This window comes from Paroedura picta, chromosome 4, assembly GCF_049243985.1.
Source record: "Paroedura picta isolate Pp20150507F chromosome 4, Ppicta_v3.0, whole genome shotgun sequence".
Lineage (NCBI taxonomy): Eukaryota > Metazoa > Chordata > Lepidosauria > Squamata > Gekkonidae > Paroedura > Paroedura picta.
In genome coordinates, this window is record NC_135372.1 from 38,475,450 (window position 1) to 38,495,276 (window position 19,827).

Genomic DNA, 19,827 nt, shown 5'->3' on the forward strand with positions numbered 1-19,827 from the left:
GACAAATTTTCTTGTCGTCCTCCCGTCCTGGTCTCTGATCTTAGCCAAATCCAGCTGTGGAACTGAGCTTAGAAATTGTTTTACCTTCCTTCGTTATTCATTGGCAAAGCTGTTTATGCTTTCCAACATATTCTGTGAAGGGAAAGGAGGCTAAAAAAGAAATTCTGATCTCCGAATCCTTCATTGTAAATCAGCGTTTATGCAAAACATGCCTGTTTGGCTTAATCGCCGTGCTTTATATTTTCAGTGCTGTGCGAACGCCGAGTTTTGCTTCTGGAAGGCAGAAGGAAGCTGATGATGCTCATTGTCGGGGTTCATAAAGTGAAGCTCTGGGAGAGGGAAGTGCTCCCACCCTTGCTTTCAAGCAGACGAACAAGCAAAGTATTTATGGGTCTAGGCACCGTACTTTCTCACAGGGCTGTGATCACAGGGAATTGCAGAACGCGCTCAGATCACAAGCTCCCTTTGAATATATAGATGAATGCCAGCCTTTAGCTAGGAATGTGTTCTCACCTCTGATGATGAACGGCCGGCCGCCATTGTTCCACGCAGCAAGCCTGGATGGGCTAAAATAATATCTGATTCCCGTTGCCCTTTTGGCCCTCGCTGTAATGAGCACTTAAACAAATTAGCCTGCCGGAGCAGGCTGAGTTTTCGGTCCATCTCATCTCTATAATGCATCCCTCCGTCCCGCCGCAATTGTCTGTCTGACCTAGCCTCCGCAAATATGTCCCAGTGGCATGCCAAGCGCCTGGCAGATGGCTTAGGATAGATGGCCGTTACCTTGACTGTCAGGATTTAATGGGTATTAATTGCCTCCGTACAAACATTCCTCGCGGTTTCGTGGAAGGAAAGTAGTCCAGGAAATGTTATGACATACTCTCCCCCCTCCCCCTCCCCACCACGGTGCTATTTTTAAAAAGTTTGACTTCGGACGCAGGGCACAAGAGCAATGAAGTCCTATCGGTAGGGTAAGCGTGGGTTTTTACAAAGATTCCCCATCTGCGTTTCCATTCATCTTCAAAAATACACGGGCCTGATCTTTTTACCCCTGTGAATGAGGGGGGAAAAAACCCCAAACCCAAGAAGGACAATTTTGCGCTGAAAAGTGATCAGAGGAAGGTTAAGTGGTCTACCCATCTTTTCATAGTTTAGATGGGCTGCCTGCAGAGGCCGATTTGGATTTTAAAACCCCCTCCAAAAGCTACAGGAGAACTCCTGGAGATGAGCAATTGGAACACGTTGTGTTTTTCTCGGTCCCTTCTACAACATGCAATGGGAAAAGATTCTCTTCCCCCTCCTACCGAAGCTATCAGGTTGTCCAGACGAGATCTGTTTAGATAAATTATTATCGCTTGGAGACCCTCGTACAATGAGACAAGCGGCAGATATTTGCCCCTATGCGTGTCATTTCCGTAGTAAATACTCCAAATGAGATGGAGGGCTGGGAACGATTTTTAAAACCTCATTTTGTGTATTGTAGCTATTTCGTTTTGTCTTCTGTACCGTTTAATAATTCATATATTCAGTCTTTAATTATTTTGTGACTACTGTTTCAGACTCTGTACAATTTAACAATGACTGGGTGATGATGGAGACTAGTATTTACCTTTAAGGCCATCTGCAGTCTGGGCCCAGCATAACTGAGGGACTGCCATTCTGCCTATGTCCCCTGTAGAACACTCTTCTCTGCAAATACCAGCTGGTTGGTAGGCCCTGGCCCCAAGGAAGTACATCTGGCCACATTCTCAGTCCTGGCCCCTACTTGGTGGAATGAGGTCCCACAGGAGATCCGAGCCTTGATTTCATTGTGGAACTTGTTCCACTAGGTTGATGCAATGGTTGAAAGGCCCTGGCTCTTGTCGAGGCCAACGAAAAATGGGAACGGCAAATGGTTGTAATAACAAAGTCCTTCAGTAGCAAAGTCTCAGAAGCAGCAGTCTCAAATTCGTTGTTCAGAAGGGAGCGCAGCTAGAAAGAGGGGCGCAGTAACACTCGTTTTGAATACACACAGTTTTGTCTTGTTGAGGCCAGGCAGACTTCTTTGGGGGCAGGGATCTCCAGTCTGTTAGAGTGTATAGAGTGTGTCACTCTTTGTGGGTCTGGACAAGCAGAAGGACCTTGAGGTACGCAGGACCTGGGCCGCATATGGCCTTGAAGGACAGTACCAGCACCTTAAACCTAATCCGATCCTCTGTCGGTAGCCAGTGCAGCTGCTGAAGGATTGGGGTAGAAATGTGAGTGCTTCTTGGTGTTCGGGTGAGAACATGGGCAGCTGGAATTTGCACCAATTTGAATTTCCAGAGCAGGGATAAAGGAAGGCCTGTGTAGATTGAGCTACAGTAATCCAGTTTAGAAGGGACCATTGCATGGATCACTGTGGCAAGGTGTTCTGGGGCCAAATAGGGCTTTGATGGAGGTGGGAAAGTGTCAGCTGTGCTACTTTTCTGACCTGAGCTTCCATCGTCAAGGAAGTGTCAAGGATATAGCTTTCAGGCATCTAGCCACGGCAGATATGGTTTAAAATTGTTCCAATATGGGAGGGCAGTATATGAATAGAATAAATACATACAAATGTGACTATAATAATAATAATAATAAATCTGAACCTGAACTCCTTGGGATGTCTGGATTGGCTATCAGAGGAGCCAGGTACACAGAGCAAGGTGGGTCTGTTTGCTGCTTAAAGGGGGCTCTTAGCATCCCTCTTCATTCTCACAGCCCAGTTAGACTAGGGGTCTTCTTCTTAACCAAACAGCGAATTTTCTGGCTGTCTAATCATCTATAAAGAGACTTGTTTAATGTGTATTTAAATGCAATCATGCAGAGACTTAGATTATATAGCAATTATTTTAAATGATTTATAGGATGTGAGGGGTTTTTTTTTGTGTGTGTGTGTGTCTGAACTAGTTTTAATGACATAGAAAATTCAATGAGTCTCCCATTGGGATCTCTAGTGCTTGAATCATTTTAATTTTGACGGGGGGAGACATGGTTATGAAAGTATTGAATTTGGCAATTTTATGATTAACCTAATTGCATTAAAATTCTTCAAAACAGGACTTTGGAGATAGGCTTTTAAAGATTTACGTTACGGCTGAGGGTTTGGTTTTTTTTTTTTAAAGCAAAATTTGATTCCTCACCCCAAAATGTCGATATTGGAATGCTGCCTCACTCTGAGTCTGAAATTCTTTCAGCTGTATTCTTGTCTTGTATTTCTCCGTTTTGTTCCTCCTCTTTTAAAACAGATATTCTTTCATTCTGAGCATACACTGGAAGACCACTGGGAATCGCATGCGTTTTACAAATTCACAGAAGAACCATTATTACAGTAGAGCTAGAATCCCTACGTATTGAGTAGTGATTTTTGGGGGGAGGAAACACCTCTGAACAAAGGAGAATGGGACAGCTTCCTTTTGTGGATATAGTGTGGACTGCTGAATTAAAAAGAGCTGACTCCATATTATCCACACCTAGATGGTGTGGAGCTAAAGGAGATACGGGTGGGGGTTGGGGGTAGAGCTCTCTGGGTGGTGATAAGGAGGAAAAGGCAAGTTTACTTTATCAGGAGGAACAAGGCGATTTTCTGTATGCATCTGTGCATAGCTTCAGAAAGCAGATCCAAGATTGGCGTCTGCAGGACCAAGGACAGCCCCCAGGTTCTCCAGTACAGAATCACAAATACATTTTAGTGCCAAACAGAATCCTCACACCTTCCCCTTAACATCTTCTACAACGTCACCCCTTATATCTTCTATCCTTACTCTTCTCCTCTGCCCTTATATCTTCTACTGCCTATCTCATGCTTATCCCCTTCTCTGGGAGTCTAAAAAGAATCAGTGTTCTAGCCTGGAGTCTTATCCTTCTTTGTTGTCTTGTAATTTCCCAGAGTATCCATGGGCATCCTTGGTAAAATGGGCACAGAGACTGTGAAAAATTAGCAAAGAGATGCAGCAGCGTGTGAAGGGCTTCCAGCTTGGTTGGATCAAGCAACCAGTCCACGGGGGCCTCAGGTGCTATATGACCACAGGGTTTCCAAGTTCTCTTGCACTCCCTCCTTGGAACTGGTGCCCAGGTGGAGAAACATGCCCCAATACTCTGTGATCAGTTTGGAGGCAACCCACCCAGATACATACACTGTTGTCTTTTTTGAGGCCCAAGGTTAATGGCGGACAGTCATTGCCACCGCTTGCCTCCCGGTCTAAGCAACCATTGTTATACCCAAATACCAGTGAAGCTGCCTTATACGGAATTAGATCATGGACTCATCAAGGTCAGTATCATCTACTCAGACTGGCAGCAGTTCTCCAGGGCCTCAATCAGGAGTCTTCTGCATCACCTGCTGGCTTGTCCTTTCTAACTGGAGATGCTGGGGATTGAACCTGGGGCCTTCTGCATCCAAAGCAGAGGATCTTTCATTGAGCCATAGCATCTCTCCAGTTGTGTTCTTAGTCTGCATCATGCCGAAGGAACAGAAACATAACAATAACTTTGCCAACAGCCCAACTTTGAAGAGTTACTCACTTGCCTTGTGAAAACATGTGTGCCCTGGAAGCAACCACTGGTGCTGCCAATGCCAGCCAATGTCGTTCAGTGATGAAGAGTGACAAACGCTAATCTGGAGAACTGGGCTGGATTCTCCACTCCTCCAGAAGGCAGCTGGGTGAACTTGGGTCAGACACAGTTTGTCATGCCATCTCCTGTTTTCCCTGGGAGCTTGAGTCTTACAGTTTAATTCACTCCTCCTTGCTTGCTTGGCTATTTGATCCCTGTGTTCTGTTGCTGCCTCTAGGCATCCCTTTGAAGCTCCCCACCTAGTGTTATGCTTATATTTGTCCTTAGACGTGTGAAGTTTCTCAGCTCCAGCTATCCTCGCAGCTGGATTAATACTTGGGAACCCAGACATTCAGTCTCTGGTTTTCGTGCCCTGTTAGATCAAAGGGACAGTGTATGGGAACTGGTTTCCCCCCCATGCTTTGTTAGGGAAGTCACTCCTAGTAGATATAAACCCTGTCCCTCCTTTGTTCCCCATCTTCGTCAATTTCTCTGCTCTGTGTAACTCCTGAAGAAACATGCTCTGCTGTGATTCCTAATAAAGCCTGTACTGCCTTTGAACTAAATGGAGTCATTGTGGTTCTGTCTTAAAGAAGGATTTTGCCGTGGGCTGTTTTCCTAGTATCCTAGCACAGCGCTCTCAGAGATCTCTCAGCCCCACCTGCCTCACAAGGAACCTGGTTTGGGGAGAGGAAGGGAAGGCGATTGTAAGCCGCTTTGAGACTCCTCTGGGTAGTAAAAAAGTGGCGTATAAAAACCCAGATCTTCTCTTTCTTTTTCCCTTGAACTCTCTTGGAGCCTGTGGCACATGGGATTAAATGGGCAGAGATAGAACGATGTATTACACATGACTCTGTAACTTTCGGTGCATGGCAGAGAGAGCCTGGCCTCCTGCGCTACTAGTTTAAGTGGTGAGACTTTGCTGTCACGGATTTGCTTAAAACATTAGAACTCGTGACCACCTACCTCCTTAGGGCCGTCAGGAGGATGAATTAGACTAGGACTGTAAAAGACTTTGCCCACCAAAAGCACTATAAAAATGTTGGATGGCAAGACCGCTGATCGGCAAACAGAAAAATATTGATCCCCAGTGAACACCGGTCAACATACAAGCTCATCAGTGGTTTAATAAAAAAAAGTTGTCCTGCTATTCCTTGATCATTGAGACAATCCCCTTTATCCAGTGCTTGCAAATTAGCTAGGTGAGAATGTCTGACTTGTATCTAAAGATATATCCCTATCTCCCTTTAATATCTGGGGTGGTATTGAATCAGTCAGGTGCCTTTCTCGAACATTAGCACAGTGCACAGGTAAACTGTTATAAGGGAGCCAGGTTCATTTCATGTCCCAAGTACAGTGACAATGGGCTTCCAGATGTATCTTTCCCCACCTGTCCCATCTGCCCCATAACTTAAAGAGGAAGGGGGCTGAATTTCTCCAGCAACTCTGCTTGGGTGGAAAATATTTTTAGTTCTACCGTTCCTTGTCCCTGTTCCCAGTCTGCAGCTGGGGAAGAACCATTCCTCCCTACCTGAGAACTGGAATTAATAGGCATCCATCTTTTTCAAGCCACCTCTGCCTGTTTTCCCAGTGGGAAATTGATTTTCTCTTAGGTTAGGGCCTTGAAATGACCTTAAAGGGATTGTACAGTTGGTCAAATGTAGGGATAAGAACACAAGAAGAGCCCTGCTGGATCAGATCAGTCATCTGGGTATGCTGATGGAAGTCCTGTTGACACCTGGATTTTGGCCACTGTGTGACTGAGCATTGGATTGGATGGGCCATTAACCTCATCCAACATGACCCCGTTTATGTTCTTATGTTCCCTCTAGCCCAGTATCCTGTCTCACAAAGCCATCAACCAGTTCCCCTGGAGGGTCAGCAATAGGGTGTGGAAGCTGAGGCCTTCCCCTAATGTTGCCTCCTGGCACTGGGATTCAGAAGCTGACTGCCTCTGAACATGGAGGTTTCCTTCCGTCACCATGGCTAGTAGCCACCGATAGATCTGTGCTCCAGTAAGCTGCCTCATCCTCTTTTAAATCTGTCTGTGCTAGTGTCCATCACTATGTCCTCTGGCAGCAAATTCTGCATATTAATCACTCTTTGTGGAAAGAAGTCTTTCCTTTTGTCCTTCATGAATCTACGGCCTACCGGCTTCATTGGATGCTCCTCCAGTTCTAGTGTTTGGGGGCAGGGAGAAAATGCTCTTGTTGCCAACTCTCTCCCTCCTGTGCAGAATCTAATAAGTCGGTACCTTGTCCCCTCTTAGTCTCCTCTTTTCTAAACTGACTGTTCAGCCTTCCCTCATAGGGAAGGTGCTCAAACCCCCTAATCATCTTGATGATTCTGAATTTGTTTGCAATTGAATTGCTCCAATGAATTGGCTTTCACCTGATATTTGTGTGGATCTTGTGAGCCACCAAGGGAAAGCGCTGACAGTCCTGGATCTTCACCCTCTCTCTCTAGCCAGTTGAGAGACTTGCGTTGTACGAATAGCTGCAATGGCCAGGTCCCATTAGTGGGGAAGAAGAAGGGAATAGGTGTCCTTTCTCCCTCTTGTCTAAGCAGCGATGCATTGAAGAAACAGAAAGAAAAGGTGTGATTTTGCCCTTCCCCCGGCCCACCATAGCCAGCTGACCAGTTAGCATGTACAAGTCCCCCAACCCTGGGAATCTACTTTCCCTGAATTGTAAATGGCTGCAGGGGGAGGAAAGAATGGGAAAGATCCTGCAGTCCTTGCTTCCGTGGACCACAGGATCCAGGCCTTGATGATGATGATGATGATGATGATGATGATGATGATGATGATGATGATGATGATGATGATGAAGATGAAGAAGAAGAAGAAGAAGAAGAAGAAGAAGAAGAAGAAGAAGAAGAAGAAGAAGAAGAAGAAGAAGAAGAAGAAGAAGAAGAAGAAGAAGAAGAAGAAGAAGAAGAAGAAGAAGAAGAAGAAGAAGAAGAAGAAGAAGAAGAAGAAGAAGAAGAAGAAGAAGAAGAAGAAGAAGAAGAAGAAGAAGAAGAAGAAGAAGAAGAAGAAGAAGAAGAAGAAGAAGAAGAAGAAGAAGAAGAAGAAGAAGAAGAAGAAGAAGAAGAAGAAGAAGAAGAAGAAGAAGAAGAAGAAGAAGAAGAAGAAGAAGAAGAAGAAGAAGAAGAAGAAGAAGAAGAAGAAGAAGAAGAAGAAGAAGAAGAAGAAGAGGAGAGTTGGTTCTTATGTGCCACTTTTCTCTACCCAAAGGAGTCTCAAAGCGGCTTACGTTCGCCTTCCCTTTTCTCTCCCCACAACAGACACCCTGTGAGGGAGGTGAGGCTGAGTGAGCCCTGATATTCCTGCTAGGTCAGAACAGCTTTATCAGTGCTGTGGCGAGCCCAAAGTTGCCCAGCTGGCTGCATGTGGGGGAGTGGGGAATCAAACCCCGCTCGCCAGATTAGAAGTCCACACTCCTAGCCACTACACCAAGGTGGCTTATTTGCAGATTTGGAACTGTGCTGTGTCACTTTCCTCTTAATTTTCATCTCACTGGAACAAACCTGATTGTCTTTGTGGTTTTGTTATGGCTTGTTTACAGGACCACAATACAGGCACTTCAGGGAGGGGCTATGTGATTCCACTGTGTGCAGCAGGCTTTCTCCACCAGGGGGTTGCGAAACTGGGGTTTTGCAGTGACCCTGGAAGGGTTTCACCAATTGGAAGTGAATTAATTTTTAATATATTTTAATTAGAAAAATTGTCACATGACATGACTATATATGACCATATATGGTCATGTCACTTGACAATTTTTTAAAAGAATTAAAATATATATTGTCATGTCACCCCACCAAATAGCCAATAATGGGCCAGGAGGGGGTAAAAAGGGGAGGGGCCACAGCCATGTGTATCCTTGCTGTCTGAGGCTCATCACGTGTGGTAGCGACTAGAGTCCAGAGAAATAAAATCAGAGTCCAGTAGCACCTTTAAGACCAACAAAGTTTTATTCAAGGCATGAGCTTTTGAGTGCAAGTATCTGAGGAAGAGTGCTTGCACTCGAAAGCTCACACCCTGAATAAATCTTTGTTGGTCTTAACGGTGCTACTGGACTCTGATTTTATTGTGTTACTTCAGACCAACACGGCTACCCATTTGAATACAGTCCAGAGAAGTAAGTATTCCCACTTTAACTTAACTGTGCAGGTGGTGGTAGGGGAACGGAACAGCATGTCCCTTCTGGTGACATGTGACTTCCGAGGGTGTGGCAAAAAGATTGAGAAAAGCTTGTGTACAGTTCATCACATCCCCACTTTCAAATGTTCTGCCTGAGAGAGGAAGACATCCTGCAGTCCTGCAGGGCAAGGGCACTTTTAGAAATGAACAAGTGTGCATTTCTCTCCCTTTGCAGTGGCAGACCTGCAGCAAGTCTGTATGAGAAGAAGAAGACCTGGTTTTTATACTCTATTTTTCACTACCCAAAGGAATCTCAAAGCTGTTTGTAATTGCTTTCCCACGCTCTCCCCACAACAGACATCCTGTGGCAGGTGGGACTGAGAGAGCTCTGGAAGAACTGTGACTGGCCCAAGTTCACCCAGCTGGCTGCATGTGGAGGAGCGGAGATTCAAGCCCTTCTCTCCGGATTAGAGGCTGCCACTCTTAACCACTACACCAAGCTGGCTCTTGATATTATGAAAATCATCCATTACAAAGAAGACAAAAGAAAGCATGAAACATAGAACCCAAAAGAAAGATGACACAAAAATTCAGACAGGGGGAGGGAGGTGTGGATCATCCTTAATCAAAGATGACCTAATTTTAATTGTAAATTTCTAGATGCTTTTTGATGAATACAATGGCTGCGTAAAGCGTAAATTATTTTGATTCATAATTCTTTGCTTCTACTTTGTTCAAAAGACTGTCACATCATAATGCTTTAAAAATGGCTTTGAGGTGGGGATGGCTAGTTAATTCTGGAGAGCATGCAACAGTTTCTCAGACCCAACCCTGAGGGCAGAGGGCAATTTGGATCTCTCAGTTCACATTTTAATCCCTCCCCATCTCCAAGCAGTGTCCTTCGCCTACCTCTTCTCTGTTTTATCTTTACATCTACCCCGTGAGACAGATTAGACCAACCCTTTTCAACCTTTTGATCATGGAGGAACCCTGAAATAATATTTCAGGCTTCAGCTTTCAGCTTCAGGCTTACAAGCTTTTCGCAGGGCCTGTAAGACGGACCTCTTCTACCAGCTCTATTGTTGAGGCCGGCGTGCTAAGGAAGATCTGGGACCCCCCCCCCTTTTTTTTTAACATCTTATCCTTTTTAACATTTTATCGGCGGCTGGAGATCAATTCTCCCATATCCCCCCCCCCCGGAGGTTTTGGGTAGGTGGGGTCTTTTAGTTATTTTAACCCACCGCATTGCATCTTGGATTCTTGTACTGTGTAATTCATATCGTTTTCAGGGGAATTTTATTGGGTTTTTTATAGTTTGTAACCTGCCACGTGCCTTTTGGGAGTGGCAGGCTAAAAATTAAATAAACAAACAAACAAATAAATAAATTCAAGGATCCCCGGAAGTGATGTCAGTAGGCTGTGCCCCCCTGCTGTACCCACTGGAAGTGACATCACCATCTGCACTAATACTCAGGTTCTAGGAGAACTGAGGAGGGACAGAGAGGAGGCGGTTTAAGGCGGGAGTAGGTATGCGGGCTTTGCCCCCTCTCGTGTGCAGGAAACCACAAGAGAACTTGCTCTTGCTTGGCAAGGAGAGCATTGGAATCGACCAGCTTGTGCCTGAGTCCATTATGGCAGGAGGGGAAAGGCCGTGGACCCCCTCTGGAGCTCCTGTGCACCCCTGTGGGTACATAGGCCCCTGGTAGGGAATTCTTGGGTTAGACTGTGAGAGTGTGACTTGCCCAAGGGCCTCCAGTGAGCTACGTGGTTAAGCAATGAAAGAAACCTGGATCTCCCTGATCTGGACGTACGCCATAACTACTGGGCTGATGCTGCGTTGAGCAGGGGGTTGGACTAGATGGCCTGTATGGCCCCTTCCAGCTCTATGATTCTATGATTCTACTGTACCACACTGGTGTATACAAGCTGCCTTGTTTCTCCTGTAGTCATGTGATGAATATATAGCTGCCTCGATTAAAAAGGACTGGACTGACATGGACCCAGCCCTGTTACAGGCAATCCAATGGGGTTGCACAGGAGAACTTCTTGGTGGATTACGCCAAGGTTTCGATCTCTCCTGGTTTCGATCTCTCCTTACGGTGCCTGGTCTCCACTCCCTAAAGCCCCCTCCTCAGCTGTTGAAGCGACTTGGGTCTGTAGGTCCCGAAGTCCTTCAATACCATCACCCCGCTCCCTCCGTGTTCATTTTGTGCCAAGGACAACCCTTCGAAGTAGCTCCTGATGCCGAGCCATGTGGATGGTGACCTTGGAAGGACAACGATTCTCTGTCCAGTGGCCGCCTATCCACATCCCCTCCTCCAAGGACTGGCGCCACGTGCCCTTGGAATGTTAAATTAGGCGTGCGTGAGCCTGTTACATTACTCTGAACAAAGGGATACAGCTCATGAATCTATATGATGGGGCATCAGATCCAGGGCCAGTGAGGGAAAGAGCTGAAAAGCACAGATTTCAAGTTCAGCGCCTTGAAAGATATTGATGGCGGCTCTGCTTCCCCCGTGTGTCTCCCATTAAGGCTTTGGATGGGAAGCCATTAACACGAGTATTAACTTCTAACACCTTAGATCTTTTTTTTAAAAAATAGCCATCTGGAGCCAGGGGTTAATAACACTAAAGGCAAGCGCTCATTACCCTTCAGAACGTGGCGTATGGCGGCGTCAGATGTGACCCAAGTCTAAGGAGGACTCTTCCCCAAGCCACAGACAATCTCAGTAGTCCGAATGACAAGCAGATGCTAACCAAGGAGTCTGACCCGGGAGAGGAAGATGGAAAGAAACCAGGGGACCATGGAGACCTGAGATACATAGTGTTTATTTATTGTATGGCATCAGAATCATACAGAGCTGGGAGAGACCACCAAGGGCCATCCAGTCCAGCCCCCTGCACTGTGCAGGACACTCACCACCCTATCGCTCATCCACTGTCACCTGCCACCTCCTTGATCCTTCATAGAATCAGCCTCTCTGTCAGATGGCTATACAGTAAAACATTCCAAAGATGTTTTACCACCTCCTGAAGAAGCCTGTTCCACTGAGAAACCATTCTAACTGTCAGGAACGTCTTCCAGATGTGTGTGTGTAATATAGAATCATTGAATCATGGAATCATAGAGTTGGAAGGGACCTACTGGGTAATCTAGTTCAACCCTCTGCACTGTGCAGGACACTCATAACCCTGTTGCTCGCCCACTGTAACTTGCCATCCCCTTGAGCCTTCACAGAATCAGCCTCTCCGTCAGATGGCTATCCAGCCTCTGTTTAAAAATCTCCAAAGATGGAGAACCCACCACCTCCTGAGGAAGCCTGTTCCACTGAGAAACCGCTCTAACTGTCAGGAACTTCTTCCGGATGTTTAGATGAAATTTCTTTTGAATAAATTTCATCCTATTTGTTCTGGTCTGTCCCTCTGGGGCAAGAGAGAACAACTCTGCTCCATCCTCCACATGGCAGCCTTTTAAATACTTGAAGAGGGCTATCAGATCCCCTCTCAGTCATCTCCACTCTAGGCTAAACAGACCAAGCTCCCCCAAACTTTCCTCATACGTCTTGGTCTCCAAACCCCTCACCATCTTTGTTGCCCTCCTCTGGACATGCTCCAGTTTGTCAACATCCCTCTTCAACTGGGGTGCCCAAAACTGAACACAGTACTCCAAGTGAGGCTGAACCAGAGCAGAGTGATCTGGACACAATACTCTGTTTGATACATCCCAAAATCCCATTTGTCTTTTTATCCACCGAGTTACACTGCTGACTCAAGTTCAGTATATGGTCTACTAAGACTCCTAGATCCTTTTCGCACATGCTACAGCCAAGACAAGTCAGGAGATCCTAAGACTGTCTGGATGCAAGGCAAGAAACTTCCAGAGGTGGCCTGCCCCTGCATCATGGCCCTGGTATTCCTTGGAAGTCGCCCTTCCAAGTGTTAGCCAGGGCCGACCCTGCTGAGCTTCCGAGATTGGATGAGATCAGGCTTACCTGGGCTATCCAGGTCAGGTAGAGATACTAAGTGTGGCATGAAAGGGAACAGGTGTGTGGAATGACTCCCAGCAGGGGCCCTGTTCTGACCTCTCTTTCCAGCTGCTTTTTATGCACAGCATCCTGTGGCTCTTTTGAATGCTCTGCCCTTCAGAGGAGCTATTCAGCGGCAGATGAGTTGTTCCTAGGTCTGCCTGATGCATCCTGCTAACCAAAGCCCTCCTCGGAGCACACTGTGCATCAAGGCCCCGTGGAAGAGCGAGGAGGGGGGTGTTGCTGAGATGCGCCAGGGCTTATGCTTTTGTGGGTCAGCCAGGCTGTGTGGTGGTGGTCTTGGAAGAGACACAAGGAGGCTGCAGGTGCTGGAGATCAGTGCTCTACAGGAGTTGTTCACCCTGATGCCTATGAGTGCAGACTGCAGGTTTGCAACCAGTGACTTTAGGCATGTCAGTAAAGGGAGCCTGGCATGATATGTTGTGAGCCAGTCTGGTACAGTGGTTAGAGAACCGGTGTGCTGTAGTGGTTAAGAGCGGTGGACTCTGATTCCCTGCTCCTCCGCATGTAGCCAGCTGGGTGACCTTGGGTTAGCCACAGTTCTTAGAGCTCTCTTAGAGCTGTTTTCATGGAGCAGTTCTCTTAGAGCTCTCTCAGCCCCACCTACCTCATAGGGTGTCTGTTGTGGAGAGAGGGAGGGAAAGGTAGGTTTGAAAGCTGCCTTGGGACTTTTTCGGGTAATGAAAATCAGGATATTTAAAAAACAGCTCCTTTTTTTCATCTTCATCATCATCAAGTTCCAGTTACTCTGTAATCCAAGAGGGGAACTTTAAAAAAAAGAGATTAACTTTCCAGACACCTTGTTTGGCCTGGTTAAACTGGAACTGGTAAAAAGCTGCTGTGTCCGTACAAGTTTATCTGCCGCTCCTCTCCTTTATTCTTACACTCAGTTCAACTTGCCTCTTGAAGATCTGTGTAGGGCTGAAACATTTACTTTGCAAGTCCCTGACAAGTTCAGCCAGTACAAAACAAATGTACTGTTTGATTTAATAGACCGGAAGAAAAATAACCGGGAGGCATCAGGAGGAGGGAACAGTTACTTTGAGAATCACATTGGGAACTTGAAAACGTTACCCAATTGCAGAATTCGGGAAGGGTTGTTTGTCCATTCTGGGGGCAAAGAGACGTCATGTTTTAAAAACCAAGCTCAACCCAAGCTCTGATTTCTATCAGGGCTGAGAGTTAATAAACAGTAATGTAGACAGAACAAGCAGAATGGAGCAAATGAAACCAATGAGGTGAAATGCATAGAGCTTTGGGCTTGGAAGATCTGGGTCCAAATCCCTGCTGAGCCCTGGAGCTCACTGATAGTGCAGTCCTAAGCAGAGTTGTACCCTTCTAACCCCATTGACTTCAGTAGATTTAGAAGAGTATAACTCTGCTTAGGACTGCGGGTGATCTTGGTCTGGTCACGTCGCTCTTGTCTTTCTCAGCCTAACCAGCCTCCCGGGTTTGTAAGGCCAAAATGGAGGGGCTTTATATGTTGTCCTCAAATCCTAGGATGCAAATGGCTAAATAAATTAGAATCAATAAGCAACAAACGCAGACCTGAATTGTAGGTCAAGGTAAGGCCAAGGATGTTGGCTAGAGATGATCCGTTGAACATCTGTTACACTCGGAGACTGTTAGTTTAGGCCAGTGACCAAACTTGACCGCAGGAAAATCTTTCAGGGCAGAACCATTTGACCCTCTGTGACCTTCTGTTGCAAGCAGGCCGATGGGTTTGGTCTCCTTCGGCCACAGTTGGATGATTCCACACTGGGTTAAATCCCTGCCAGGCAATAATAAGGTCCCCAATTCAAGCCATGCCATGTGCTTGAGGCTTAACAAGAACCCAAAATGAGAAACCCATCCTTAGCACAACGATTGGGATGGGACCTTGGAGGGAAAGGACCAGACACAGAAAACAGGCCCATTCAGGCAAGGGATTCTGTGAGGTTACAGGGCAGAGAGCTCAGTGCAGAAATGGGAATCGAGAGCAGAAGGCAACACAAAAGAGATGTAGCAGAGTCTTTCGCTGCTTATAGTGTCATCTGAGGTTCCAATCAAGCAAATGAACTGAAGCTGTTCAAGTCGCAGATCTGCAGGAGGAGGAACCTGGCAGAAGTCCTTACCCCAGCCCTGAGGTGGTCTTGCTGTTGTAATAGTCTCTTTATAGCACGGGTGGCCAAATTGTGGCTCTCTAGATATCCATGGATGTCCATCATATTGGCAGGGGCTCATGGGAATTGTAGTCCATGGACATCTGGAGAGCAACAGTTTGGTCTCCCTTCTTCAGAGGATGGAGTACCTTTTGTAGGGAAATCTGCCACCTCGGGATCAACCAAATTGGACGATATTGTTGTCAGCCAAGGTTGAGATGCTACTTGTAGAAGCTGCATGTTGGTCCAAGTTTATGCACTTTTAAGAACCCAGAAGTCTGGTCCTGTCCCAGGCACAGGCTGAGGAGTTTCCACGTTCTCTGCGTGTTTGATTCGTTCTGCTGTTCCCATAACATATGCACACATGCAGCGTCTAAGCTTGGACGGCGCATCCTTCCACTTTCCTTGGGATTTCAGCCAGAAGATTACTCAGAGAACATTACTCTTCTAGAGTAATGGTTCTCAAGTAGTGGGCGGGTACCAAAAATTGATCAAACACTCACAGGTGGGTCTTGAGATCAGGAGGGAGGTGGTGGAACAGGGTATACTGGGAGAAGAACAGCTTGTTGGCCAGCTTGAGTTTTACCAATGCATTGTATGGGAACTGAGCATGCAATATTTTTGGCTTCTCAACAGCACTACCAAATTTCCACAGGTCACTCTTCCTCTAGGCCTGTGGTTGAGATCTTGGCAAACTATAATCTAGTTGAGCCTTCCTTTTTTTCCTCCCTCTTCTCTCCCCTTTTATTTTCAGAAATGTATTCTCTCCCCCCTCCAAGGGTACCCATCTATAAGTGAACAGCCTGACAGTGGACAGAGAAGATTAAAGGGTTGGGTGGGGGTAATTATTAGTGCTCTTTTGTGGTTTTATGGATGTTTTATTGATATCTAATCATATGCTGAGAACCACCCTGAGACCATTCACAAGGAGGGGTGGTATGCAAACAAATACATAAATAATGTACTTTTTTTTTGTTATTTTTAGATTTTTACCCCACTATTTCCCAGAAGGTGGCTTACAACGGGGTTAAAATACAATACACCTAAATTTTAAAATGTAATTTCAGTCTTGAAATACAATCTGTTTCATTATAAAAAAAAATCTATGGCTGCCTCTTCTTGCATAAGCAATTAAAATTTACTGGGTGTCACGTGGAACATTTAAAGTGGTGCCTGTGGGTGGACTTTTTGATCAGGGAGAGCAGAATGTTCTCAGTGTTAGTTCTGGCCTCAGCCGTAGGCCTGGCGTAACAGCCCTGTCTTACAGGCGTGTGAACTGGTTAAGGTCCTGCGGGACCCTGATCTCATTAGGCACTGTGTTCCACCAGGCTGGGGCCAAATCTAAAAAGGCCCTGGCACTGGTTGAGTCAGCTGCCCATCAGTCCCGACTCCCGCGGGCACTAGCGCTTTCCTGGTCTTCGTCCAGCGTCCCACCCGGGTCCTTAAAAGTCCCGCCACCCGGAACCCCCTCCCTGCCTCCCTCCCTCCCTGCCCCCCCCCCCTGGCCAGCAGGATGGCTGGCAGCAGCGCTCTGCCCCGGCTGGCCCAATGGCTGGCCTGCACAGGCGCCCCAGGCAGAGGCCTGCCCTCGGCCCCCATCTGACCTGCGCCGACGCCGCACAGGCGCACAAGACGGGCTTGCGGGAGGCCAGGTGAGCCCAGTCGGAGGGAGGGAGGCCCCCACTGCCACAGCGTGTCCCGCCTTATGGTCCCTAAATTCTGGTCACTTTATGGTTGAGGCTAGTTTCACCTGTTTGGGACTAGGGCCCCTGAGTAAATTCTTTGGGGGACATAATGAGAGTTATCAATCCTAACAATGGCAAATTTAAAAACTTGCTGAGTGTCCACTAATATATTCTCACTTTTCAAGTAAGGGAGTAGGAGAAAGTTGTGGTATGAAATTACTTTTCAAGACAGCGCCCCGAAGGAGAGTCAATTTAGAAGTGGGTCCCAGCTCGAGATGGTTGAGAACCCCTGTTGGAGAGAGATATCAACAAATTTTCTCAAGGTGGTGTACGGTACCCTCCACTGGTTGTATCAGTCTTCTTCCTTTATCCACAGAAATATCCGGGAACACAGAAGACATCCCATTGGTGCGTTGGAGACAGCAGTGGCTGGAGAATGGCACCTTGCTCTTCCATATTCACCACCAAGATGGCACCCCTAGCCTTCCCGGCCTGGAACCAACCGAAGAGCCTCAGAGCGAGTCGGCGGAAGAAGAGCTGAGGATCCTTCATATCTCTGTAATGGTGAGGACCCCAATTGTCCTGAACTGCAGATGTGGTCCTCCTGCCCTTTTTGCTCTTAGCAGGAGACTGTTGTCCAGAGGGCATGTTTTGAATACAAAGGCTGGATTAAAGCAGGGGCAGTCAAACTGCGGCCCCCCAGATGTCCATGGACTACAATTCCCATGAGCTTCTGCCAGCGAATGCTAGCAGGGGCTCATGGGAATTGTAGTACATGGACATCTGGAGGGCCACAGTGACTACCCCTGGATTAAAGGCTACCACTGGATTTGTCATGAAAATGTTACCTCTAGGAAAATGGGAAGCGGGTGTTCACCATCTAGAGCATTTTGAGAGATGCTGGAAGGGCTTTAGTAAGGCCAGCAAAATTGCCCTGTGGTTTTCTGCCACCAGATTTCCCATGATGAGAAGTTCAACACATATTGGAAAGGTGCTTCCTTAGGAGGTTAACTTACTTCATTGATAGACTTTCCCTGTGCCCAGCCCCTCGTATGTCCTCACTGCTGTCAGCTGGACATCCTCTGGGAGTTACATGCTTGGGACTTCCGGTTATTTGCAGGGCTTGGTGTATGGGGAGTGGGGCTCGTAACTGTAGCCCCCACACCACTTTTCTAGCATCCCTGAAATGACTCTAGGCAGATGCTCTTTGCTCCATTGGGAAACTTATGCAGAGCCCACCATCACTGATAGCTGGGTTGCTGCAGTGGTTAAGACCAGTGGCCGGTAATCTGGAGAACTGGGTTCGATTCCCCACTCCTCCTCCTCCTCCACTTGAAGCTTGTGGGATGATCCTGGGTCAGTCACAGTTCTCTCAGAGCTCTCTCAGCCTCACCTACTTCACAGGGTGTCTGTTGTGGGGAGAGAAAGGGAAGGCGATTGTAAGCAGCTTTGAGACTCCATTGGGTAATAAAAAGCAGGGTACAGCCCTCCCCCCTCCCCAGCTCTTCTTCAGCAGCAGCAGCAGCAGCAGCACAGAGATGTTTCTGTAGTGGGGCAAATAGCAACTATTTGGGATTAGTTTAGGTCAGGAAAAAGATCAAGGGTGGCTTAAGCCCCCGTCTCTCAATGTGCTGTCTCTGAATAGGGCCCCTGTGTGCCTGGAAATTAAGTTCTGAGGACAGGAATGCATGTCTATTTGTTTATTATTAGATTTTCCCTGCCACTCTCATACAAGCTGGCTCATGACAGCTCACAACATAGTAAAAATATTTTTAAAAACCCATAAAATACAATCTAAACAGATAAGAACAGTACCTCATTAGGCCCATTTTTCCTTAGTTCATCTGTTCCTGGCTATGTCAATCAGATGTAAATCAGATGTAAACTGGGGCGATGGTAGGCCCCCTAAGGGGTGGGACTGTATCCCAATTGTACAAGGACTAGTATGGATACTGGTATGTTCAATGAGACTGGTTGGATACTTGGTTGGAGTTGGGGGAGAACATATGATTGCAGTGCATCACATAGTAGATCAAGTCAAAAAACATCTGCAAGGGCTCATGCGTATCCTGGCCTTCCTGTACTGCTACCTTTGTTCTGAATGCTTATTCAGAAGTTGGCGCATATTTGCCATAGGTAGCAATGGCTCCTCTTATATGAGCATGACCGCAGTTAGTACCATCCCCTCCTACACTGGCCAGGATGCTTTTTTAGCTAACATGTTTGTCTTTTTAAAAAGTACTACACTATGGTCATGTGCCTTAAAACAGGAAGTTGCCACTGGGTAGAAGAATTCTGAGCTGTGACTTTCCTGGATAGGGCGGTATATACAAGATTTAGAAGAAGAGTTATTTCTTACATGCCGCTTTTCTCTACCCGAAGGAGTCTCAAAGCGGCTTACAATTGCCTTCCCTTTCATCTCCCCACAACAGACACCCTGTGAGGGAGGTGAGGCTGAGAGAGCCCTGATATTACTGAAGAAGAAGAAGAGTTAGTTCTTAAATGCCGCTTTTCTGTACCCGAAGGAGTCTCAAAGCAGCTTACAGTCGCATTCCCTTTCCTCTCCCCACAACCCCTGTGAGGGTGGTGAGGCTGAGAGAGCCCTGATATTATTGCTCGGTCAGAACAGCTTGATCAGTGCTGTGGTGAGCCCAGGGTCACCCAGCTGGTTGCACGTGGGGGAGCACGGAATCAAACTGGGCTTGCCAGAATCGAAGTCTGCACTCCTAACCACTGCACCAAGCTGGCTTTCCCGGTGACCAAAATCGAAGGACGATGCTGGAGAAGTTGATACATATTTTACTAGTATAAGCAACCCATGCTGTTATTGCTTAATGGACATTGATGTTTTATGGGAGTCGTTTCATTGGAACTGTCCTGGTTTTATGGTGGCGAGCCGCCATGAGCCAGCTATGCCGGGAGCAGCGGGATAGAAATCCAATTAATAAATAATAAAGAAAATAATAAATACAAATCTAATTAGTAATAATAATACTAATGAGCAGCCGCAGAGGCTGGCTGTCCCCCCCCCAGCTAACTGGGGGGGGGAGATTAACCAAGCCCGAATGGCCGCTTTGCAAGAGGCGTGCCTATGAAACTCACAAACGGGATATAATCAGTACTGCACAAGTGAAGGAAAAAAGCCACCGTTCGGTAGCAGGCTCATTGCTCGACGTTCCGAGAATCTCAGGTTTTGTTTTATTTGGAAGAAAACAGGCTTCTAATCCTCGAGGCTGCAAAGAGAGGTCAGAAGGGAT

At 46.8% G+C, this 19,827-nt stretch overlaps 1 protein-coding gene across 3 annotated transcripts in view; it reads left to right on the forward strand.

The window, feature by feature from the left end:
- The window catches only part of ASTN1 (astrotactin 1), a 252,463-nt gene that overhangs the window by 74,501 nt on the left and 158,135 nt on the right, over nucleotides 1-19,827 (forward strand). For all 3 annotated transcript variants that reach the window (XM_077332504.1, XM_077332503.1, XM_077332502.1), the window contains exon 2: nucleotides 16,947-17,134. In XM_077332504.1, the coding sequence (XP_077188619.1) occupies nucleotides 16,947-17,134 (188 nt within the window). The remainder of the gene's footprint in view (nucleotides 1-16,946; nucleotides 17,135-19,827) is intronic.